At 44.1% G+C, this 25,962-nt stretch overlaps 1 protein-coding gene across 2 annotated transcripts in view; it reads left to right on the forward strand.

Moving 5' to 3' along the window:
* LOC311099048 (uncharacterized protein) overlaps positions 1–25,962 on the forward strand; it is an 80,678-nt gene that overhangs the window by 13,036 nt on the left and 41,680 nt on the right. For both annotated transcript variants that reach the window (XM_084139652.1, XM_084139653.1), the window contains exons 24-55: positions 2,453–2,542; positions 2,650–2,715; positions 2,837–2,929; positions 4,647–4,736; positions 4,928–5,017; positions 5,169–5,231; positions 5,381–5,443; positions 5,553–5,621; positions 5,707–5,784; positions 5,890–5,976; positions 6,114–6,197; positions 6,414–6,482; positions 6,593–6,682; positions 6,852–6,941; positions 7,067–7,156; positions 10,378–10,467; positions 10,588–10,671; positions 10,829–10,891; positions 11,210–11,263; positions 11,373–11,441; positions 11,549–11,626; positions 20,600–20,686; positions 20,820–20,903; positions 21,120–21,188; positions 21,301–21,390; positions 21,537–21,626; positions 21,752–21,841; positions 24,872–24,961; positions 25,082–25,165; positions 25,323–25,385; positions 25,704–25,757; positions 25,867–25,935. In XM_084139652.1, the coding sequence (XP_083995778.1) occupies positions 2,453–2,542; positions 2,650–2,715; positions 2,837–2,929; positions 4,647–4,736; positions 4,928–5,017; positions 5,169–5,231; positions 5,381–5,443; positions 5,553–5,621; positions 5,707–5,784; positions 5,890–5,976; positions 6,114–6,197; positions 6,414–6,482; positions 6,593–6,682; positions 6,852–6,941; positions 7,067–7,156; positions 10,378–10,467; positions 10,588–10,671; positions 10,829–10,891; positions 11,210–11,263; positions 11,373–11,441; positions 11,549–11,626; positions 20,600–20,686; positions 20,820–20,903; positions 21,120–21,188; positions 21,301–21,390; positions 21,537–21,626; positions 21,752–21,841; positions 24,872–24,961; positions 25,082–25,165; positions 25,323–25,385; positions 25,704–25,757; positions 25,867–25,935 (2,520 nt within the window). The remainder of the gene's footprint in view (positions 1–2,452; positions 2,543–2,649; positions 2,716–2,836; positions 2,930–4,646; positions 4,737–4,927; positions 5,018–5,168; positions 5,232–5,380; positions 5,444–5,552; positions 5,622–5,706; positions 5,785–5,889; positions 5,977–6,113; positions 6,198–6,413; positions 6,483–6,592; positions 6,683–6,851; positions 6,942–7,066; positions 7,157–10,377; positions 10,468–10,587; positions 10,672–10,828; positions 10,892–11,209; positions 11,264–11,372; positions 11,442–11,548; positions 11,627–20,599; positions 20,687–20,819; positions 20,904–21,119; positions 21,189–21,300; positions 21,391–21,536; positions 21,627–21,751; positions 21,842–24,871; positions 24,962–25,081; positions 25,166–25,322; positions 25,386–25,703; positions 25,758–25,866; positions 25,936–25,962) is intronic.

Genomic DNA, 25,962 nt, shown 5'->3' on the forward strand with positions numbered 1-25,962 from the left:
AGCTTGTGGAAGGCTACCCGAAACGTTTGACCCAAGTTAAACAATTTAAAGGCAATGCTACCAAATACTAATTGAGTGTATGTAATCTTCTGACCCACTGGGAATGTGATGAAAGAAATAAAAGCTTAAATAAATTGTCACGCCCTGGCTCTAGGGACTCTTTTATGTTGAGCCAGGGTGTGTAGAGTCTATGTTTTGTGTTCATTGTTTCAGTTTCTAGTTCATGTGTTTCTATGTTGGCCGGGGTGGTCCTCAATCAGAGGCAACGTGAATCAGCTGTTGCTTGTTGTCTCTGATTGGGAACCATACTTAGGCAGCCGTTTGGCACTTGTGTTTTGTGGGATCTTGTTCCGTGTTGGTTTGTGTATGTACCCAAGGACTTCACGTATCGTTTTGTTGTTTTTGTTCGTGTGGTGAATATAATAATAAAGTATGTTCGCATTCCACGCTGCGCATTGGTCCAATCCTTTCGACGATCGTGACATAAATAATTCTCTCTACTATTATTCTGACATTTCACATTCTTAAAATAAAGTGGTGATCCTAACTGACCTAAGACAGGGAATCTTTACTTGGATTAAATGTCAGGAATTGTGAAAAAACTGAGTTTAAATGTATTTGGCTAAGGTGTATGTAAACCTCTGACTTCAACTGTATATAAAAAAAATTTCTTTACAAACGTAGTGCACTGGGCCTTTACTGGGATTAGCGGACCAATGTAGATGTCTGTAGTGACGGCAAACTTTTTTTTTCAGCATCTCCACTTTGGCAAAAAACGTAGTTGTATAATTAAGAACAGTATCTTGCAGGATTCAATAGTTGGAATTGTAAGAGTTGTTGCCCTGTCCCTTTCTCTGTGATTGTCATTCTAATGGAATCCAGAAAGAAAAAAAAACTGTCCTCAAACATTTACATCAAAAGGTGCAAAGTTATGAGCAAAAACACAAGACATCCTCATCCCATTAAATATTGTTCTTGATCAAATAACATGGAAAACAACCACAGTATTCATTTACCATCCTACAAACCACCTAATGTAAATGTACATTACTGTTTTGTACTTTCAATCACCATGAAGATAAACAATGCACAATACAGTAATTGAGTACATTGAGGAATCAAGTGGTTTGTGATGATGTGATGATGTAGCTCAGTTGGTAGAGCATGGCACTTGCAATGCGAGGGTTATGCGTTTGATTCCCACGGGGGACTAGTATGAAAATGTATGTACTCACTACTGTAAGTTTCTCTGGGGGCCTCCCGAGTGGTGCAGTGGTCTAAGGCACTACAGACCCAGGTTCGATCCCAGGCTGTTTCGTGACCGGGAGACCCATGAGGCAGTGCACAGTTGCTTGGTTGAAATTGAGACATGAATCCAACATATCAATTATTATTTTGTAAACAAACTGGAATTAAAGCCAGACTCAGTGGCACAGATGGAGCTATCCAAGCAGCAGAAACGTCTCCTTCAAATGTTGATATTTGGTTGCGTTGACAAACAAACACAATTCAATATCACTTTTGCAATATGGTAAATAGCCTATTAACTTGTCAACAAGTTAACAAATGATATGTTGAATTCACATCTCCATCTCAACCAAAAATACAAGTTAAAGAAATAAAATAATAGGATTAAGCCAGGGGCTCAGATCTAACTATCCAAGCAGTAGATACATATTTTTTTAATGTTGATATTTGGTTGCGTTGTCAACTAAACACAATTCAATATTAGTTTTGTAAGACAGTAAATACCCTAAAACTGATGTACTGTATGTAGCAGTATTTATTCAACTTTAAAATGAGTAAGACATCCATGGCCACATTTTGAGGTTACTGTAACAATACATGTATTCTTATGTAATCATAAAATGAGTGCATGTTTAGGGTCACAGGTCTGTGGAAATCTTCACATTTGCTATAATAATCTGTACAGAATCTGAAACGGCATTGATCATTTGCAACATGTACATTAATGTAATATTAACTGCTAAACAGGTCATTTGGTTGTGCTACTAGATTAACAACAGTGATAACACATTAAGTTGTTATAAACAAAATATCTGACATTGTATTGCCATTTGAACTTTTTTGTGCTTTTAAATGGTTGAAAGAGCAGTGATAACACATTCAGGTGACATCTAAACCAAAAATCCAACATTGACTTTCCATTGGAATTTGGTTGTGCTTTTAGATGGTTGAAAGCATAGTGATAACACATTGGTAATTCAATAAACTTTTGGCAGTCTTTTTTGAGTGGGTGAAATAGGTTGGAATCTCATTGATCAACGTATCTACAAAATATTACCCAATTCTCCATGTTGAAATGAAATGGTGTGCCCAGTGGGTGTGATGGTAGCGCTTGTCATGTTTACTCCAGGCAAGATGAAATTATGGGAGCTCAACACCTTTATTGATTGTCTGTCTTTCATCTCCTTCTCCATCTACGTTTTAGTTCTAACGATAACCACATTAAAGAGTGAGGTGGTCAACCTACAGAGAATGCTGTCAGCCCTCAGTCAGTCTACCGCAGCACAGATAATTCGTAAGTGACATCTCTATTCACAATTTTAATGTGATTCAAGTTACTTCTCTTTTACGTAAAAGTATTCGTTTATCAGGTGGTCCTTTTCCTTTTCATATCTCTGGTAGGGCTCGAGAAGCAGTTGGAGGAAAAGAAGAAGCAGTTGGCCAAGCTGATTGAGCAGAGTGGAAAGGGTGATGAACAGACTAAGTGGATCCGTCCCCCTGACACAGTTTCCTTCAGGAGACAAACATATTTTATTTGTAATGTCTGACAGTTACCCAGAATTAATTTATATCTCATTTTTCATTTCAGGTCCAAAAATGTCAAACCTTGAGAATCAAATAAGTGAAATAGAAAAGAGAATAGCAGAGCTAAAAGAATCAAATCCTGAAGCCAAGATCACTGGTAATATCATTAAAACTGTGTCATACAGTGAGGGAAAAAAGTATTTGATCCCCTGCTGATTTTGTATGTTTGCCCACTGACAAAGACATGATCAGTCTATAATTTTAATGGTAGGTTTATTTGAACAGTGAGAGACAGAATAACAACCAAAAAACCCAGAAAAACGCATGTCAAAAATGTTATTAATTGATTTGCATTTTAATGTAGGAAATAAGTATTTGACCCCTCTGCAAAACATGACTTAGTACTTGGTGGCAAAACCCTTGTTGGCAATCACAGAGGTCAGACGTTTCTTGTAGTTGGCCACCAGGTTTGCACACATCTCAGGATGGATTTTGTCCCACTCCTCTTTGCAGATCTTCTCCAAGTCATTAAGGTTTCGAGCCTGACGTTTGGCAACTCGAACCTTCAGCTCCCTCCACATATTTTCTATGGGATTAAGGTCTGGAGACTGGCTAGGCCACTCCAGGACCTTAATGTGCTTCTTCTTGAGACACTCCTTTGTTGCCTTGGCTGTGTGTTTTGGGTCATTGTCATGCTGGAATACCCATCCACGACCCATTTTCAATGCCCTGGCTGAGAGAAGGAGGTTCTCACCCAAGATTTGACGGTACATGGCCCTGTCCATCGTCCCTTTGATGCGGTGAAGTTGTCCTGTCCCCTTAGCAGAAACCCCCCCCAAGCCTAACGTTTCCACCTCCATGTTTGACGGTGGGGATGGTGTTCTTGGGACCACAACACTTTCACCCAGTTCTCCTCTGAATCATTCAGATGTTCATTGGCAAACTTCAGACGGGCCTGTATATGTGCTTTCTTGAGCAGGGGGACCTTGCAGGCGCTGCAGGATTTCAGTCCTTCACGGCGTAGTGTGTTACCAATTGTTTTCTTGGTGACTATGGTCCCAGCTGCCTTGAGATCATTGACATGATCCTCCCGTGTAGTTCTGGGCTGATTCCTCACCGTTCTCATGATCATTGTAACTCCACAAGGTGAGATCTAGCATGGAGCCCCAGGCCAAGGGAGATTGACAGTTATTTTGTGTTTCTTCCATTTGCAAATAATCGCACCAACTGTTGTCACCTTCTCACCAAGCTGCTTGGCGATGGTCTTGTAGCCCATTCCAGCCTTGTGTAGGTCTACAATCTTGTCCCTGACATCCTTGGAGAGCTCTTTGGTCTTGGCCATGGTGGAGAGTTTGGAATCTGATTGATTGCTTCTGTGGACAGGTGTTTTTATACAGGTAACAAACTGAGATTAGGAGCACTCCCTTTAAGAGTGTGCTCCTAATCTCAGCTCGTTACCTGTATAAAAGACACCTGGGAGCCAGAAATCTGTGTTTTTCTGTCTCTCACTGTTCAAATAAACCTACCATTAAAATTATAGACTGATCATTTCTTTGTCAGTGGGCAAACATACAAAATCAGCAGGGGATCAAATACTTTTTTCCCTCACTGTATATATAAATAAAGGGCTCTATTCAATCCGTATTGTGGAAATTCAGCGTTACAGCTTGATTGAAATTTAAAAGCAATGTTCCGCGTTAGCATTCATGGTAAATGCTGCATCTGTCGGCTCAACCAGAAATTACCTTTAGATTTCTAGCGCGCAATCTGTATTGATTTAGCGATACAGATTGAAAAGAGCCCAAAGTGTAATTAATTATGATGAAGTCAGATTTGTCAGGTTGTGATATGACCTTTTAAATTCCATCTCTCAGAGCTGACAACACAGCTCAAGGAAAGGGAGAGGCAGCTTGAGGAGAATATAAAAAGACTGAAGAAGAAAGACAGCAACGATTCTGACCTGAGTGAGTACACTATAATAACCTGAAATAGCCAACAACTGTTTTAATATAGTGGACATGCTGCTTAAATTATTTTTTTACCTGGTTCTCAACAGAACAAAGACTTATCTAAAAGTTCCATGATACAGTTTATTTATTTAGTGCCACTTTAAAATACTGTAACTCACAACTCTTTCCTTTTTTTGTACTCGTAGTTATGCAAATTCTTCATCTACAATGGAAACTCAGAGACATACAAAATGCTGCATCTCAGCAATTCAATGAAACTGCTGCTGATGTTAATGGTGTGTTTGGACTTTATCAAGCATAATAGATATATCACAATTGTGTTGATTATTTAAGATATCATGAACCTATTGAAATATGTCTCATACACTCTTTGAATATGTACCTAATATATGTAACAATATGTTAACATTAGTGCTTGAATTACAGCGCTTCAGGAACAACTAGAGGCCAGAGAGGAAGAGAGCGCCAGATGTCAGGCCCAGAACAAAGGTAAGCCAAGATCAGGTTCTTCTGATATTAGTCTGGTTCACCAGTTTGTGTAACTAGACGCTTGGTGAGCATAGCTGCTTGAATCACAACTACAGGTAAAGAAACAGAAGCACACATCTCATCAGTCTAATATTTTTTTCTCAAACCAGACCTGGAGAAGAGGCTGGGCAATAAGGATGCACAGTGCTCTGGACTCCAGGACAGATATGACAGTGAGCTTCACCCCTCTCTACCTTTTGCTGATGACACTGAGTGATCGACATAATAGAACCCTATTCAATAGAACCTAGTTAAAAGCTGATTTGTATTGGTCTCTCACAGGTCTGCAAGATAAGCTTGGTGCTGCAATGAATAAACTGGACAATGTAACTGGATACAACGACAAACTCGGTGAGTGGATAAATGTACATCAGTGCTCACAGATGAATGAGTCGAGTAGTCTCGTTACTCAGCTCATTTCAATGTGTTCTGTCAGTTCTTGAGGTATGGACGCTGACTAATGAGGTAGACGATCTTAAGAAGAGAACTGTGACTTCTGCAGCTAAGATCAATGGTGAGTATCCCTGTTGCCGCTCCTTATTCATAGCAAATCATGTTTGTTTCTAAAGACCTAGATATGTTGGCGTTGATCCCGTCATGATTTTTCCTCGTCTTTCAGAGCTCCAGAAGTTGCTGGATGAGAAGACCAAAGAACTGGCAAAGAAAACACAGGAATTGGAGGATAACGCTCCTCAACCAGAGAATGGTGAGTTTTATTTAGCCTTTGCCATTATAGAGTCTGTTTTCAGTTGAATAGACAGCTTTTATCATTTAGGCCCAGCCTGCTCAGTATTTCTCTGTATATGATATTCCTCAAATTGTTAAGGTGTTTGTTTGTTGCAGTTCTAAGGATCATAGCAATACAGAATGAGATCTTGAACCTGCAGAAAGGAGTTAGCAATGGGACAAACTTTGACCAGATTGCTGGTGAGTAGCAGGCGTTCTGAAGAACATAGGAGTCACTGTGTGTTCAGCACGTAAGACCAATACAAATAGTTATCATGTTTCCTCAAAGGGATAGTCCTTCACTGGTAGACATATAGGATGGTGTGATGGAAATACACTGGATTTTGCCCATTCATGGAGTTTTCCAATCCAATTATGCTTGTAACATTCAAGCTCTTCAATTATTCTTGTCCACAGCGCTTGAGAATGAACTGGATGAATTGATTGCCACAATCGAGGAGAAGAACAATGGAAACTGTAAACAAAGTGAGTTTGAAAAGCCTAATCATTTCTGGGTTGGCTGCTATCATGAGATGAATATTCTACTTTACTTAATGTTGAATGTTGTGACATCCTGCATCTCCCTGCTCATTTAGTTCTGCAGATAATTTCACTCCAAAATCAAGTCACAAGATTACAGAGGCAAGAATTAGAGTTCATTCAGACATCTGAGGCCAAGATTGCTGGTGAGTGCTATTGTAATTTTTCTTTATCCTCAGTAATAGTCTTAAAGTCACGCTGGAGAGTTTATTATCCTTATATTCACCACTAAGAGCTTTTTGTAGGCATACCGTGTAATAGAAAACTTTGTGGTGGAAAGAGGAGAACATTTGAAATAATGTTTGTGTCTCATAGAGCTAGAGAATCAACTACAGGAGACGAGAGAACAGCTGAATGAAAAGAAAGAGGAGCTGAAAGAAACAGGCAGTAGAATTCCACAACTCAGTAAGTTGTCAAGCATGTTTCCAGGAGTTTATCTAGAATCTAGAAGTCAATAATTTCTACATTTTTTGGAAACTGACATCTATTTCTGAATGCTTCATCCAGAGTGGCGTGCTTTTCTTTTTTAGCTGCAGAGATCATGGGACTTCGTAACAAAGTGACAGAGTTAGAGAGAACATTATCAGAGCTCAAACAGACAAGTGCTGACAAGATCGAAGGTAATTTGTGCTTCATTGAAATACTATTGAAAGTCTTGTTGGGTTGATTCAAATAAAACATTTTGTTTAAAGTGGACGCTATCTTAACACAGGGGAGATTATAATTGGTAAGATACAGTGCAGTCGGAAAGTATTCAGACCCCTTCACTTTTTCCACATTTTGTTACGTTGCAGCCTTATTCTAAAATTGATTCAATACAAAACATTCCTCATCAATCTACACACAATACCCCATAATGACAAAGAGAAAAAAAAAAAAAAAGATTTTTTTTCAAATGTATTCAAAATAAAAAACATAACCACCTGATTTACATAACTATTTAGACCCTTTCCTATGAGACTCAAAATTAACCTCAGGTGCATCCTGTTTCCATCGATCATCCTTGAGATGTTTCTACAACTTGATTGGAGTCCACCTGTGGTAAAGTCAATTGATTGGACATGATTTGGAAAGGCACACACCTGTCTACACTACCGTTCAAAAGTTTTAGAACAGCTACTCATTCAAGGGTTTTTCTTTATTTGTACTATTTTCTACATTCTAGAATAATAGTGAAGACATCAAAACTATGAAATAACAGATATGGAATCATGTAGTAACCAAAAAAGTATATTTTATATTTGAGATTCTTCAAATAGCCTTGATGACAGCTTTGCACACTATTGGCATTCTCTTAGCCAGCTTCATGAGGTAGTCACCTGGAATGCATTTCAATTAACAGGTGTGCCTTCTTAAAAGTTAATTTGTGGAATTTATTTCCTTCTTAATGCATTTGAGCCAATCAGTTGTGTTGTGACAAGGTAGCCCTATTTGGTAAAAGACCAAGTCCATATTATGCCAAGAACAGCTCAAATAAGCAAAGACAAATAACAGTCCATCATTACTTTAAGACATGAGGGTCAGTCAATACCGAACATTTCAAGAACTTTGAAAATGTCTTTAAGTGCAGTCGCAAATGCCATCAAGCGCTATGATGAAACTGGCTCTCATGAGGACCGCCACAGGAAAGGAAGACCCAGAGTTACCTCTGCTGCAGAGGATAAGTTCATTAGAGTTACCAGCCTCAGAAATTGCAGCCCAAATAAATCCTTCACACGGTTCAAGTAACAGACACATCTCAACATCAACTGTTCAGAGGAACTGTGTGAATCATGCCTTTATGGTTGAATTGCTGCAAAGAAACCACTACTAAAGGACACCAATAATAAGAAGAGACTTGCTTGGGCCAAGAAACACGAGCAATGGACATTAGACCGGTGGAAATTTGTCCTTTGGTCTGGAGTCCAAATTTGAGATTTTTGGTTCCAACCGCATGTGTATTTCCCACCGTAAAGCATGGAAGAGGGGGTGTTATGGTGTGGGGGTGCTTAGCTGGTGTGGGGGTGCTTTGCTGGGGACACTGTCTGTGATTTATTTAGAATTCAAGGCACACTTAACCAGCATAGCTACCACAGCATTCTGCAGCGATACGCCATCCCATCTGGTTTGGGCTATCATTTGTTTTTCATCAAGACAATGACCCAACACTCCTCCAGCCTGTGTAAGAGCTATTTTACCAAGAAGGAGAGTGATGGAGTGCTGCATCAGATGACCCGGCCTCCACAATCCCCCGACCTCAACCAAATTGAGATGGTTTGTGATGAGTCGGATCGGAGAGTGAAGGAAAAGCAGCCAACCAATGCTCATCATATGTGGGAACTCCTTCAAGACTGTTGGAAATGCATTCCAGGTGAAGTTGGTTGAGAGAATGCCGAGAGTTTGCAAAGCTGTCATCAAGGCAAAGGGTGGCTATTTGAAGAATCTCAAATATAAAATATATTAAGATTTGTTTAACACTGTTTTGGGTACTACATTATTCCACATGTGTTATTTCACAGTTTTGATGTATTCACTATTATTCTACAATGTAGAAAATAGCAAAAATAAAGAAAATCCCTTGAATGAGTAGGTGTTCTAAACATTTTGACCGGTAGTGTATATAAGGACCAACAGTTGACAGTGCATGTCAGAGCGAAAACCAAGCCTTCAGGTCGAAGTAATTGTCCGTAGAGTTCCGAGACAGGATTGTGTCGAGGAACAGATCAGGGGAAGGGTACAAAAACATTTCTGCAGCATTTAAGGTCCCCAAGAACACAGTGGCCACCATCATTCTTAAATGGAAGAAGTTTGGAACCACAAAGACTCTTCCAAGAGCTGGCCGCCGGACCAAATTGAGCAATCGGGGGAGAAGGGCCTTGGTCAGGGAGGTGACCAAGAACCCATAGTCACTCTGTAAGAGCTCCAGAGCTCCTTTGTGGAGATGGGCGAACCTTCCAGAAGGACAACCATCTCTATAGCACTCCACCAATCACGCCTTTAAGGTAGAGTGGCCAGACGGAAGCCACTCCTCAGTAAAAGTCACAACACAGCCCACTTGGAGTTTGCCAATAGGCACCTAAAGGACTCTCAGACAATGAGAAACAAGATTCTCTGGACTGATGAAACCAAGATTGACCTATTTGGCCTGAATGCCAAGTGCCATCTCTGGAGGAAACCAGGTACCGCTCATCACCTGGCCGAAACCATCCCTACGGAAAAAGCATGGTGGTGGCATTATCATGCTGTGGGGATGTTTCTAAGCGGCAGGGACTGGGAGACTAGTCAGGATCGAGGGAAAGATGAACAGATCAAAGTACAGAGAGATCCTTGATGAAAACCTGCTCCACAGCGCTCAGGACCTCAGACTGGAGCAAAGGTTTACCTTCCAACAGGACAACAACCCTAAGCACACAGCCAAGACAACGCAGGAGTGGCTTCGGGACAAGTCCCTGAATGTCCTTGAGTGGCCCAGCCAGAGCCCGGACTTAAACCCGATCTAACATCTCTGGAGAGACCTGAAAATAGCTGTGCAGCGACGCTCCGCATCCAACCTGAAAGAGCTTGAGAGGATCTGCAGAGAAGAAAAAGAGAAACTCCCCAAATACAGGTGTGCCAAGCTTGTAGCGTCATACCCAAGAAGACTCGAGGCTGTAATCGCTGCCAAAGGTGCTTCAGCAAAGTACTGAGTAAAAGGTCTGAATACTTATGTAAATGTAATATTTCAGTTTTAAAAATATATATTTGCAAACATTTCTAAAAACCTGTTTTTGCTTTGTCATTATGGGGTATTGTGTGTAGAGTTTTTGAATAAGGCTGTAACGTCACAAAATGTGTAAAAGGTGAAGGGGTCTTTCCTCCTCAGAGCTACAGAGTCTACTGAAGCAGAAGAGCAAGCAGCTTGAAGACAACACTACACAACTGAGGGCTGTGGATGCCAAAAATGCACAACAGAGTATGTTAACAAGAGTAGTTATTAGAAGTCATTAAACATGTATAATCTTCTAAAAAGTCGAATACCATTATATGATGTTAGTGTTGAATTACACAGTGCCTTTTTGTTCTGTTCTTTCAGTTCTGAAGATCATTGAACTCCAGAAACAAATGAATGAGATACGGATTGAAGCTTCAAAAGATGAAACTGCAGCAGAAATCTCTGGTTTGTCTATTTTGTCTCATGTTCCACTTATGTATAATCATCAAAATATCACAGGTTGAATAGTGTTAAAAATGGGTTTTGAGAAATTGTTATGTATAGTCATCATGATGTAACGAATATATGTAGCAATATGCTAACATTAGTGCTTGAATTACAGCGCTTCAGGAACAACTACAGGCCAGAGAGGAAGAGAGCGCCAGATGTCAGGCCCAGAACAAAGGTAAGCCAAGATCAGGTTCTTCTGATATTATATACAGCCCTCCTGTAGCTCAGTTGGTAGAGCATGGCGCTTGCAACGCCAGGGTTGTGGGTTCAATTCCCACGGGGGTCCAGTATGAAAAATGTATGCACTCACTAACTGTAAGTCGCTCTGGATAAGAGTGTCTGCTAAATGACTAAAATGTAAAAATGTAATATTAGTCTGGTTCACCAGTTTGTGTAACTAGACGCTTGGTGAGCATAGCTGCTTGAATCACAACTACAGGTAAAGAAACAGAAGCACACATCTCATCAGTCTAATATTTCTTTCTCAAACCAGACCTGGAGAAGAGGCTGGGCGATAAGGATGCACATATCCAGGACAGATATGACAGTGAGCTTCACCCCTCTCTACCTTTTGCTGATGACACTGAGTGATCGAAATAATAGAACCCTATTCAATAGAACCTAGTTAAAAGCTGATTTGTATTGGTCTCTCACAGGTCTGCAAGATAAGCTTGGTGCTGCAATGAATAAACTGGACAATGTAACTGGATACAACGACAAACTCGGTGAGTGGATAAATGTACATCAGTGCTCACAGATGAATGAGTTGAGTAGTCTTGTTTATTTTTCTGATTCAGAAAACTACTCCGCTCATTTCAATGTGTTCTGTCAGTTCTTGAGGTATGGACGCTGACTAATGAGGTAGATGATCTAAAGAAGAGAACTGTGACTTCCGCAGCTAAGATCAATGGTGAGTATCCCTGTTGCCGCTCATTATTCATAGCAAATCATGTTTGTGGTAACATTACAAGTATTATCCACATGCGTTTCAATGTTTTTTGCCTTTACTTGTAAACTACAAAATAAAGGGGTACAGCCCTGTACAAACGGTAGAAAACAGGAGAGCGAAAAACCCAACTCAACATTAGGTAGTGTCCCTTTGAATACTGAGCCAACTCTTGGTGATGACATCACAGGAGGGTAAAGGTCACAGTCAACACCAATGTCCATAATAACCATGCTCCCATGAATAGTAATAATACTATACTGCAGTTAAGTCCACCACCTATTCAGTAAGAATTATTCATATACAGTTGAAGTTGGAAGTTTACATACACCTTAGCCAAATACATTTAAACTCAGTTTTTCACAATTCCTGACATTTAATCCTAGTAAAAATTCCCTGTCTTAAGTCAGTTAGGATCACCACGTTATTTTACGAATGTGAAATGTCAGAATAATAGTAGAGAGTGACTTATTTCAGCTTTTATTTATTTCATCACATTCCCAGTGGGTCAGAAGTTTACATACACTCAATTAGTATTTGGTAGCATTGCCTTTAAATTGTTTAACTTGGGTCAAACGTTTCGGGTAGCCTTCCACAAGCTTCCCACAATAAGTTGGGTGAATTTTGGCACATTCCTCCTGACAGAGCTGGTGTAACTGAGTCAGGTTTGTAGGCCTCCTTGCTCGCACACGCTTTTTCAGTTCTGCCCACAAATTTTGTATAGGATTGAGGTCAGGGCTTTGTGATGGCCACTCCAATACCTTGACTTTGTTGTCCTTAAGCCATTTTGCCACAACTTTGAAAGTATGCTTGGGGTCATTGTCCATTTTTAAGACCTATTTGCGACCAAGCTTTAACTTCCTGACTGATGTCTTGACATGTTGCTTCAATATATCCACATCATTTTCCTTCCTCATGATGCCATCTATTTTGTGAAGTGCACCAGTCCCTCCTGCAGCAAAGCACCCCCACAGCATGATGCTGCCACCCCCGTGCTTCACAGTTGGGATGGTGTTCTTCGGCTTGCAAGCAGCCCCCTTTCTCCTCCAAACATAACGATGGTCATTATGGCCAAACAGTTCTATTTTTGTTTCATCAGACCAGAGGACATTTCTCCAGAAAGTACGATCTTTGTCCCCATGTGCAGTTGTAAGCCATAGTCTGGCTTTTTTATGGCGGTTTTGGAGCAGTGGCTTCTTCCTTGCTGTGCAGCCTTTCAGGTTATGTCAATATAGGACTCATTTTACTGTGGATATAGATACTTTAGTACCTGTTTCCTCCAGCATCTTCACAAGGTCCTTTGCTGTTGTTCTGGGATTGATTTGCAAATTTTTTGTGCGTGCAGATGCACTCGCACCTGCCTGCTGCCATTCCTGAGCAAGCTCTGCACTGGTGGTGCCCCGATCCCGCAGCTGAATCAACTTTAGGAGACGGTCCTGACGCTTGCTGGACTTTCTTGGGCGCTCTGACGCCTTCTTCACAACAATTGAACCTCTCTCCTTGAAGTTCTTGATGATCCGATAAATGGTTGATTTAGGTGCAATCTTACTAGCAGCAATATCCTTGCCTGTGAAGCCCTTTTTGTGCAAAGCAATGATGACGGCACGTGTTTCTTACTAAATCAGCATGACAGAGTGATCTCCAGCCTTGTCCTCGTCAACACTCTCACCCGTGTTAATGAGAGAATCACTGACATGATGTCAGCTGGTCCTTTTGTGGCAGGGCTGAAATACAGTGGAAATGTTTTTGGGGGATTAAGTTAATTTTCATGGCAAAGAGGGACTTTGCAATTCATTGCAATTCATCTGATCCCTCTTCATGACATTCTGGAGTATATGCAAATTGCCATCATCAAAACTGAGGCAGCAGACTTAGTGAAAATTAGTATCTGTGTCATTCTCAAAACTTTTGACCACGACTGTATGTCTACTGTTCAAAAATTAACACCATGAGTCTCCTAGTCTCAACTATAGAGTCAGTCTGTCAGGAGACTTGTGACTACGCTGTGATCTGCGCAGTATTCCTGGTGTCCCACTAGGGTCTGAGGGCACAGGAGTGGGTCAGGTGTTTGTAAGAGACAGTCCATCACCCTCTCCTGGAGCCACTGAATGCCCCTGTTCCTCCGAGACTGTTCCCTGTGGTGTTTCAACTTCTGCACTACGACCCACAGCTGTTTTGCCGGAATACATTTAGACGCAGCCCTTCATCAGAGAGTCTCTTTAACGCCTGGTCCAGATTGCGGAGGTGCTCCTCCTCCGTCTCCCCTGTAACCAGGATGTCGTCCAGGTACATTGCTACATGAGGGATCCCCTGCAACAGATTGTCCATTGTCCTCTGGAAAATGGCCAGACTGGACGCCAACCTGAAAACCAAGCGGTTGTATTTGAACAAGCCTTTGTGAGTATTGACTGTAACATACTCTTTTGAATCCTCGTCCAGGAGGAGCTGTTGGTAGGCGTGGCTCATGTCCAGCTTTGAAAATGTTGTTGATGGTGAGTTTGTAGCCCCCGCATATACGCACCGTGCCGTCACTCTTCAGAACGGGAATTATTGGAGCTGCCCAGCAAGAGAACTGAATGGGCGTAATGATGTTTGTTTCTTGCATCCGCTCCAACTCATCCTCCACTTTCTTTTTCATGGCATATGGCACTGTCCTGGGCTTGAAAAAACAAGGCTCTGCTTGAGGATCCACAAACAGCTTAACTGCAGTACACTGCAGCGTGCCCAATTCATCTCTGAAAACCTTCAGGGTACTTTTGAATGACATCCACAGTCACTTGTGTGTGTTTTATCTCACCCCAGTTCAGTTGTATTTTGTTGAGTCAGTCACGCCCTAGTAAACTAGGCCCATTCCCTTTCACCACCAGGAGCCGTGCTCTCGCTTCCTGGCTTCCTGGCTGAAATGTCCACCTCTAGAGCCCCCAGCAATGGTATGGTCTCTCCAGTGTACGTACGCAGTCTGATCCCTGCCGATGTGATGGCAGGAGCCTGTTTTGAGTCCCAGGTCTTTCTGTAGGTCTCCTCACTGATGACAGATGCAGAGGCCCCTGTTTCAACCTCCATCCTCAACTCTTTTCCATCTACCTCCACTGTAGCATATAATGGCTCCTCGCACTGCTCACTCACATTAAAAATGTTGTAGGAACAATCCTCTTCCTCTTCTTCTGTGCTCTCTAGGTGGTGCGCTGCTGGCTGCGGCTTCTTTGATTTGAACTTGCCCCTCCGAGTCTGCCCACCCTCTGGCTTGCTCTAAGCAACCCTGCACTTTTAGGCTAAATGCCCCTTTTTGTTGCAATTGTGACAGACGTTGTCCTTGAACTTACAGTTGTTTGCATAATGTGTTCCCCCACATCTAAAACATTCCACTGCTTTTCCCTTTTTTCCTGCTGCCTCTTTTGTCACCTGATGCACTGCACAACTTCCACTGTTGGCCTTTTGAATATCTATAGCATTGCTAGCTGCCATCTCCATCCCTTGAGATATGTCCGATGCTCTCTTCAAAGTCAGTGTGGCTTCCCCCAGCAAACAGCGCTGTATGCTGTCCTCATTAATGCCACAGACTAATCTGTCACGGAGCATGTCCGCTAACACAGTCCCAAACTCACAATGTTCAGAGAGTTGATGAACAGACTGACCTGTTTTCCGAAAATGGCAATTAAACTTGAACCTCTGGACGATCACTGAATGCTTTGGATTGTGGTGAGTCTGAAGGAGAGCAACTAGATCAACAAAAGGAACTTGTCCCGTCCTCTGTGGTGTAGCTGTCCTCCCTGGTGTAGCCAAATTTCTCATTAGCTTGTAAGTTTTAGCCCCACACACACTCAAGAGAATAGAGCGCTGTTTAGTCTCCTCTGTAATTCCATTTGCCAAGAAAAAGTGTCCCACCCTTTCCACATATTCTGTCCAGTTCTTGTTCTCTTCCAAAAACGAATTGATAGTCCCAAACATTGCCATTGTAACTGTCACGATCGTCGGTAAGAGAGGAGGACCAAGGCGCAGCGTTGAATGCGAACATATTTATTATAGTGATACACGATCAAAACAACAACAAACGATAACGTGACAGTCAACGGTCTAACACAAACCAACTAGAACAAGATCCCACAACTATTGTGGGAAAACAGCCTGTTTAAATGTGGTTCCCAATCAGAGACAACCAGCCACAGCTGACACTCGTTGCCTCTGATTGAGAACCACACTGGCAACATAGAAAAGAAACAACTAGACCTACAACACAGAAATCTACACACCCTGGCTCAACATAACAGTGTCCCCAGAGCCAGGGCGTGACAGTACCCCCCCCTAAAGGCGCGGACTCCGACCGCGCCAACCAAATACCACAGGGGAGGGACCGGGTGGGCACTCCGCCTAGGCGGTGGATCCGGCTCCGGACCTGATCCCCGCTCCCTCTCCAACCCCCCAAAGTACCCCTGGTCCGGTCTGGCCCCGCTGGCCGGAGCTGGACTGCACATTGGTGGAGCGGATTGCTCTAGCTCCGGCGTGAAGCATCTGACCGGTGCCGGACCAGGCACCGGTGGAACAGGCACGGGACGTGCCGGACTGACGACGCACACCACTGGCTTGGTGTGGGGAACAGGCACGGGCCGTGCCGGGCTGACGACGCACACCACTGGCTTGGTGTGGGGAACAGGCACGGGCCGTGCCGGGCTGACGACGCACACCACTGGCTTGGTGTGGGGAGCAGGAGCGGGCCGGACCGGGCTGGCGATGCGCATCACTGGCTTGGTGTGGGGAACAGGCACGGGCCGTGCCGGGCTGACGACGCACACCACTGGCTTAGTGTGGGGAGCAGGAGCGGGCCGGACCGGGCTGGCGATGCGCACCATTGGCTTGGTGCAGGGTGCAGGAGCAGGCCGGGCCGGGCTTACTTTAAAAAAAATGAAAAATAACTATTTTAAACAACATCAACTGTGAACTTATTTGGGCGTGTGTGTGTTAAAGAGACAGACAGGGAGGGACAAAGAGAGAGAGAGGCTACATTACTTGTACTGAAACTGTTCTCTTCTCTCTTTCAATGCAGCAAAGCGGTCAATGACTTTCTCATTGAAATCAGGCATGCTGAGGACTAGTTCCCTCTCCATGGAAAGCATGGCCAGTGCATTCAGACGTTCCTGGCCCATTGAATTTCGCAGGAATGTCTTAACTCGTGTCAAAGTTGAGAAACATCTCTCAGCTTCAGCTGTTGTCATGGGAGTAGTTATGAGGATGTTCAACAGAGTCACAGTCTCAGAGAACGTCTCCTGGAGGTTGTAGCTCATGAGAACCTAGTACAGTGCCAGTGCACCACAGTTTGACTTTCTCGTCGTCGGCAAAAAGACCGTTCAGTCTCTCCAAAAGCACACTGGCGATTGAGACTGAGGTTGATTCCGAGATGGGAAGGAACTCAAAAAAGCGCTCCTGCACTTTGTGGTTGCTATCTATGTACCTCAGCACAAGCACCAGCTGTGTCTGTGTAGAAACGTCCGTGGTCTCGTCAGCTTGGATAGCTACGAAGTTCGCCGACTTCACCTCCTCCACAATATGTTCCCTCATGACCGCTAGCATACACTCCAGTAGCTCGTTTTGAATGGTCTTTGATGTGAACTTCTTTCAAAGAGACAATCGAGTTGCACTGAAGGCTAGCCATCTTGATAGTAGTACGTGAATTGATTGTCACGATCGTCTGAAGAAGCGGACCAATACGCAGCGCGTGGAGTGAACATGATGACTTTATTTAATAAAGCAACCACGAAAAACAACAAATGACGATAGTGAAGTCCTCTGTAACACTGACAGAAACATGGAACAAAAACCCACACACCAAGGAAAAACCACACAGTTTAAATATGGCTCCCAATCAGAGATAACGAGCCGACAGCTGACACTCGTTACCTCCGATTGGGAGTCATATGACTAATCAAGCACAATACCCAAACATAGAAATGAACAACTAGAATACCCAACATAGAAATACACCCAAACAATGAAAATGAACAACCCTGGCTCAAATAATCAAAGTCCATGGAGCCAGAGTATCACAGTACCCCCCCCTAAAGGTGCGAACTCCGGGCGCACCAGCCTACAGTCTAGGGGAGGGTCTGGGTGGGCGTCTGTCCATGGTGGCGGCTCTGGCCCAGGTCGTGGTCCCCACCCCACCTTAGTCACTATCCGCTTCCGTAGCCCCCTCCACCTGACCACCCCCCAATTAAACCCCACTGGATTAAGGGGCGGCACCGGACTAAGGGGCAGCACCGGACTAAGGGGCAGCACCGGACTAAGGGACAGTACCTGACTAAGGGGCATTACCGGACTGAATGGCGGATCCTGGCTGGCTGGCTCTGGCGGATCCTGGCTGGACGGCTCTGGCGGATCCTGGCTGGCGGAAGGCTCTGGCTGATCCTGTCTGGCGGAAGGCTCTGGCTGATCCTGTCTGGCGGAAGGCTCTGGCTGATCCTGTCTGGCGGAAGGCTCTGGCTGATCCTGTCTGGCGGAAGGCTCTGGCTGATCCTGTCTGGCGGAAGGCTCTGGCTGCTCCTGTCTGGCGGAAGGCTCTGGCTGCTCCTGTCTGGCGGAAGGCTCTGGCTGATCCTGTCTGGCGGAAGGCTCTGGCTGCTCCTGTCTGGCGGAGAGCTCTAGCGGCTCCGGTCTGGCGGACGGCTCTGAAGGCTCATGGCAGACGGGCGGCTTTGCAGGCTCAGTACAGACGGGCAGTTCCTGCGGCGCTTGGCAGACGGACAGTTCAGACGGCGTTGGGCAGACGGGCAGTTCAGACGGCGTTGGGCAGACGGGCAGTTCAGACGGCGTTGGGCAGACGGACAGTTCAGGCCCCGTTGGGCAGACGGCAGACTCTGGCCGTCTGAGGCGCATCGTAGGCCTGGTGCGTGGTGCCGGAACAGGAGGTACCGGGCTGAGGACACGCATCTCAGGGCTAGTGCGGGGAGAAGCAACAGGGCATGCTGGACCCTGGGGACGCACCGTAGGCCTGATGCGTGGTGCCGGAACGGGAGGTACCGGGCTGAGGACACGCATCTCAGGGCTAGTGCGGGAAGCAGCAACAGGGCATGCTTGGCCCTGGGGACGCACCGTAGGCCTGATGCGTGGTGCCGGAACTGGAGGTACCGGGCTGAGGACACACATCTCAGGGCTAGTGCGGGGAGAAGCAACAGGGCATGCTGGACCCTGGGAACGCACATAAGGGCTAGTGCGGAGAGCCGGAACAGGGCATGCTGGACCCTGGGGACTCACATTAAGCCTAGTGCGGAGAGCAGCAACAGGACGCACAGGACTCGGGAGACACACAGGAGGCTTGGGGCGTGGTGTAGGCACTGGTGGGAAAGGGCTGGCGACGCGCACCGTATCCCTGGTGCGAGTGGCCGGAACAGGCCGGGCCGGGCTGGCGAAGCGCACCGTATCCCTGGTGCGAGTGGCCGGAACAGGCCGGGCTGGGCTGGCGAAGCGCACCGTATCCCTGGTGCGAGTGGCCGGAACAGGCCGGGCTGGGCTGGCGAAGCGCACCGTATCCCTGGTGCGAGTGGCCGGAACAGGCCGGGCTGGGCTGGCGAAGCGCACCGTATCCCTGGTGCGAGTGGCCGGAACAGGCCGGGCCGGGCTGGCGAAGCGCACCGTATCCTTGGTGCGAGGGGTCGTAACAGGCCGGACCGTACTGGAGGCACACACCACTGGCTCTACCCCGGGAACTGGAACGGGCCGGACCGGACTGGATACACACCTCAGTCTCTCACGCCGTGCCTCTACATCTCCTTTCCCTACTTTGGCCAGTGACCCCCGTAACCTGGTTGCCTCTTGAATTCGCCCCTTCTCTGCCTCCGTTAGCCCCGTCGTCCAAGCCATGTGCCCCCCCCAAAAAACTTTTTGGGGTTGCCTCTCGTCCTTCCAACGATGATGGCCCTGCTGACGCCGTTGCTCCTCTCTCGCCAGGGCCTTGATCTTCCCCCAAGGTCCCTTGCCCCCGAGCATGTCCTCCCAGGACCACGATTTGCCCACCTGGGCCATCGCCAGCCTCTCGATCTCTTTACCAGGTGCTTCCTCCCATGTCCAGCTGTCTTGCTCCTGGACACGCTGCTTGGTCCTTCTATGGTGGGTTTTTCTGTCACGATCGTCTGAAGAAGCGGACCAATACGCAGCGCGTGGAGTGAACATGATGACTTTATTTAATAAAGCAACCACGAAAAACAACAAATGACGATAGTGAAGTCCTCTGTAACACTGACAGAAACATGGAACAAAAACCCACACACCAAGGAAAAACCACACAGTTTAAATATGGCTCCCAATCAGAGATAACGAGCCGACAGCTGACACTCGTTACCTCCGATTGGGAGTCATATGACTAATCAAGCACAATACCCAAACATAGAAATGAACAACTAGAATACCCAACATAGAAATACACCCAAACAATGAAAATGAACAACCCTGGCTCAAATAATCAAAGTCCATGGAGCCAGAGTATCACATTGATTGACGCTGCTACCCGCTCTTTTCTTAGTTACGTTCATGGTTATGTTACGTATGACGAAAGCGCGTAAGTGCAAGCCCTCAGAAACCCATAGAGATTGTATTGAAAGCTCTGATATTTGAAAAAAAAAGATTTTACATGAGAGTCTATGAGATACTTCTGGGGCGATTTTCAACCTGACTGAAATCGCCCCAAAAGGGGCGGGGCCATTTGAAGCACGACTTTAGCCTGATTGGACATTTAGTGGCAGATCAGACGTCTAGATTAGAACACTGATAACTACTGTTGCCGTGATATAATTGATTAGAAAAAAAATCCCTTCCTTTTCCCGTTTGGCAGTGCGTCGCCCATATCGCCCTAATGAACACACCGCCCCTGTCTGCACTATAACAATGTTTGTTTCTAAAGTTCTAGATATGTTAGCCTTGATCCCATCATGGTTTTTCCTCGTCTTTCAGAGCTCCAGAAGTTGCTGGATGAGAAGATCAAAGAACTGGCAAAGAAAACACAGGAACTGGAGGATAATGCTCCTCAACCAGAGAATGGTGAGTTTTATTTAGCCTTTGCCATTATAGAGTCTGTTTTCAGTTGAACAGACAGCTTTTACCATTTAGGCCCAGCCTGCTCAGTATTTCTCTGTATATGATATTCCTCAAACTGTTTAGTTTTTTTTTTCAGTTCTAAGGATCATTGCAATACAGAATGAGATCTTGAACCTGCAGAAAGGATTTACCAACGGGACAAACTTTGACCAGATTGCTGGTGAGTAGCAGGCGTTCTGAAGAACATAGGAGTCACTGTGTGTTCAGCACGTAAGACCAATACAAATAGTTATCATGTTTCCTCAAAGGGATAGTCCTTCACTGGTAGACATATAGGATGGTGTGATGGAAATACACTGGATTTTGCCCATTCATGGAGTTTTACAATCCCATTATGCTTGTAACATTCAAGCTCTTCAATTATTCTTGTCCACAGCGCTTGAGAATGAACTGGATGAATTGATTGCCACAATCGAGGAGAAGAACAATGGAAACTGTAAACAAAGTGAGTTTGAAAAGCCTAATCATTTCTGGGTTGGCTGCTATCGTGATTTGGATATTCTACTTTACTTCAAATGTTGAATGTTGTGACATCCTGCATCCCCCTGCTCATTTAGTTTTGCAGATCATTGCACTCCAAAATCAAGTCACAAGATTACAGAGGCAAGAATTAGAGTTCATTCAGACATCTGAGGGCAAGATTGCTGGTGAGTGCTATTGTAATTTTTCTTTATCCTCAGTAATAGTCTTAAAGTCACGCTGGAGAGTTTATTATCCTTATATTCACCACTAAGAGCTTTTTGTAGGCATACCGAAAGAGGAGAACATTTGAAATAATGTTTGTGTCTCATAGAGCTAGAGAATCAACTACAGGAGACGAGAGACCAGCTGAATGAAAAGAAAGAGGAGCTGAAAGAAACAGGCAGTAGAATTCCACAACTCAGTAAGTTGTCAAGCATGTTTCCAGGAGTTTATCTAGAATCTAGAAGTCAATAATTTCTACATTTTTTGGACACTGACATCTATTTCTGAATGATTCATCCAGAGTGGCGTGCTTTTCTTTTTTAGCTGCAGAGATCATGGGACTTCGTAACAAAGTGACAGAGTTAGAGAGAACATTATCAGAGCTCAAACAGACAAGTGCTGACAAGATCGAAGGTAAATTGTGCTTCATTGAAATACTATTGAAAGTCTTGTTGCGTTGATGCAAATAAAACATTTTGTTTAAAGTGGACGCTATTTTAACACAGGGTAGATTATAATTGGTAAGATACAGTGCAGTCGGAAAGTATTCAGACACCTATGAGACTCAAAATTGACCTCAGGTGCATCCTGTTTCCATTGATCATCCTTGAGATGTTTCTACAACTTGATTGGAGTCCACCTGTGGTAAAGTCAATTGATTGGACATGATTTGGAAAGGCACACACCTGTCTACACTACCGGTCAAAAGTTTTAGAACAGCTACTCATTCAAGGGTTTTTCTTTATTTGTACTATTTTCTACATTCTAGAATAATAGTGAAGACATCAAAACTATGAAATAACAGATATGGAATCATGTAGTAACCAAAAAAGTATATTTTATATTTGAGATTCTTCAAATAGCCACTCTTTGCCTTGATGACAGCTTTGCACACTATTGGCATTCTCTTAACCAGCTTCATGAGGTAGTCACCTGGAATGCATTTCAATTAACAGGTGTGCCTTCTTAAAAGTTAATTTGTGGAATTTATTTCCTTCTTAATGCATTTGAGCCAATCAGTTGTGTTGTGACAAGGTAGCCCTATTTGGTAAAAGACCAAGTCCATATTATGCCAAGAACAGCTCAAATAAGCAAAGACAAATAACAGTCCATCATTACTTTAAGACATGAAGGTCAGTCAATACCGAACATTTCAAGAACTTTGAAAATGTCTTTAAGTGCAGTCGCAAATGCCATCAAGCGCTATGATGAAACTGGCTCTCATGAGGACCGCCACAGGAAAGGAAGACCCAGAGTTACCTCTGCTGCAGAGGATAAGTTCATTAGAGTTACCAGCCTCAGAAATTGCAGCCCAAATAAATGCTTCACACAGTTCAAGTAACAGACACATCTCAACATCAACTGTTCAGAGGAGACTGTGTGAATCATGCCTTTATGGTTGAATTGCTGCAAAGAAACCACTACTAAAGGACACCAATAAGAAGAAGAGACTTGCTTGGGCCAAGAAACACGAGCAATGGACATTAGACCGGTGGAAATTTGTCCTTTGGTCTGGAGTCCAAATTTGAGATTTTTGGTTCCAACCGCATGTGTATTTCCCACCGTAAAGCATGGAAGAGGAGGTGTTATTGTGTGGGGTGCTTAGCTGGTGTGGGGGTGCTTTGCTGGGGACACTGTCTGTGATTTATTTAGAATTCAAGGCACACTTAACCAGCATAGCTACCACAGCATTCTGCAGCGATACGCCATCCCATCTGGTTTGGGCTATAATTTTTTTTTCATCAAGACAATGACCCAACACTCCTCCAGCCTGTGTAAGAGCTATTTTACCAAGAAGGAGAGTGATGGAGTGCTGCATCAGATGACCCGGCCTCCACAATCCCCCGACCTCAACCAAATTGAGATGGTTTGTGATGAGTCGGATCGGAGATTGAAGGAAAAGCAGCCAACCAGTGCTCATCATATGTGGGAACTCCTTCAAGACTGTTGGAAATGCATTCCAGGTGAAGTTGGTTGAGAGAATGCCGAGAGTTTGCAAAGCTGTCATCAAGGCAAAGGGTGGCTATTTGAAGAATCTCAAATATAAAATATATTAAGATTTGTTTAACACTGTTTTGGGTACTACATTATTCCACATGTGTTATTTCACAGTTTTGATGTATTCACTATTATTCTACAATGTAGAAAATAGCAAAAATAAAGAATGAGTAGGTGTTCTAAACATTTTGACCGGTAGTGTATATAAGGACCAACAGTTGACAGTGCATGTCAGAGCGAAAACCAAGCCTTCAGGTCGAAGTAATTGTCCGTAGAGTTCCGAGACAGGATTGTGTCGAGGAACAGATCAGGGGAAGGGTACAAAAACATTTCTGCAGCATTTAAGGTCCCCAAGAACACAGTGGCCACCATCATTCTTAAATGGAAGAAGTTTGGAACCACAAAGACTCTTCCAAGAGCTGGCCGCCGGACCAAATTGAGCAATCGGGGGAGAAGGGCCTTGGTCAGGGAGGTGACCAAGAACCCATAGTCACTCTGTAAGAGCTCCAGAGTTCCTTTGTGGAGATGGGCGAACCTTCCAGAAGGACAACCATCTCTATAGCACTCCACCAATCACGCCTTTAAGGTAGAGTGGCCAGACGGAAGCCACTCCTCAGTAAAAGTCACAACACAGCCCACTTGGAGTTTGCCAATAGGCACCTAAAGGACTCTCAGACAATGAGAAACAAGATTCTCTGGACTGATGAAACCAAGATTGACCTATTTGGCCTGAATGCCAAGTGCCATCTCTGGAGGAAACCAGGTACCGCTCATCACCTGGCCGAAACCATCCCTACGGAAAAAGCATGGTGGTGGCATTATCATGCTGTGGGGATGTTTCTAAGCGGCAGGGACTGGGAGACTAGTCAGGATCGAGGGAAAGATGAACAGATCAAAGTACAGAGAGATCCTTGATGAAAACCTGCTCCACAGCGCTCAGGACCTCAGACTGGAGCAAAGGTTTACCTTCCAACAGGACAACAACCCTAAGCACACAGCCAAGACAACGCAGGAGTGGCTTCGGGACAAGTCCCTGAATGTCCTTGAGTGGCCCAGCCAGAGCCCGGACTTAAACCCGATCTAACATCTCTGGAGAGACCTGAAAATAGCTGTGCAGCGACGCTCCGCATCCAACCTGAAAGAGCTTGAGAGGATCTGCAGAGAAGAAAAAGAGAAACTCCCCAAATACAGGTGTGCCAAGCTTGTAGCGTCATACCCAAGAAGACTCGAGGCTGTAATCGCTGCCGAAGGTGCTTCAACAAAGTACTGAGTAAAAGGTCTGAATACTTATGTAAATGTAATATTTCAGTTTTAAAAATATATATTTGCAAACATTTCTAAAAACCTGTTTTTGCTTTGTCATTATGGGGTATTGTGTGTAGAGTTTTTGAATAAGGCTGTAACGTCACAAAATGTGTAAAAGGTGAAGGGGTCTTTCCTCCTCAGAGCTACAGAGTCTACTGAAGCAGAAGAGCAAGCAGCTTGAAGACAACACTACACAACTGAGGGCTGTGGATGCCAAAAATGCACAACAGAGTATGTTAACAAGAGTAGTTATTAGAAGTCATTAAACATGTATAATCTTCTAAAAAGTCGAATACCATTATATGATGTTAGTGTTGAATTACACAGTGCCTTTTTGTTCTGTTCTTTCAGTTCTGAAGATCATTGAACTCCAGAAACAAATGAATGAGATACGGATTGAAGCTTCAAAAGATGAAACTGCAGCAGAAATCTCTGGTTTGTCTATTTTGTCTCATGTTCCACTTATGTATAATCATCAAAATATCACAGGTTGAATAGTGTTAAAAATGGGTTTTGAGAAATTGTTATGTATAGTCATCATGATGTAACGAATATATGTAGCAATATGCTAACATTAGTGCTTGAATTACAGCGCTTCAGGAACAACTACAGGCCAGAGAGGAAGAGAGCGCCAGATGTCAGGCCCAGAACAAAGGTAAGCCAAGATCAGGTTCTTCTGATATTATATACAGCCCTCCTGTAGCTCAGTTGGTAGAGCATGGCGCTTGCAACGCCAGGGTTGTGGGTTCAATTCCCACGGGGGTCCAGTATGAAAAATGTATGCACTCACTAACTGTAAGTCGCTCTGGATAAGAGTGTCTGCTAAATGACTAAAATGTAAAAATGTAATATTAGTCTGGTTCACCAGTTTGTGTAACTAGACGCTTGGTGAGCATAGCTGCTTGAATCACAACTACAGGTAAAGAAACAGAAGCACACATCTCATCAGTCTAATATTTCTTTCTCAAACCAGACCTGGAGAAGAGGCTGGGCGATAAGGATGCACATATCCAGGACAGATATGACAGTGAGCTTCACCCCTCTCTACCTTTTGCTGATGACACTGAGTGATCGAAATAATAGAACCCTATTCAATAGAACCTAGTTAAAAGCTGATTTGTATCGGCCTCTCACAGGTCTGCAAGATAAGCTTGGTGCTGCAATGAATAAACTGGACAATGTAACTGGATACAACGACAAACTCGGTGAGTGGATAAATGTACATCAGTGCT

This window comes from Coregonus lavaretus, assembly GCF_964263955.1.
Source record: "Coregonus lavaretus genome assembly, chromosome: 23".
Lineage (NCBI taxonomy): Eukaryota > Metazoa > Chordata > Actinopteri > Salmoniformes > Salmonidae > Coregonus > Coregonus lavaretus.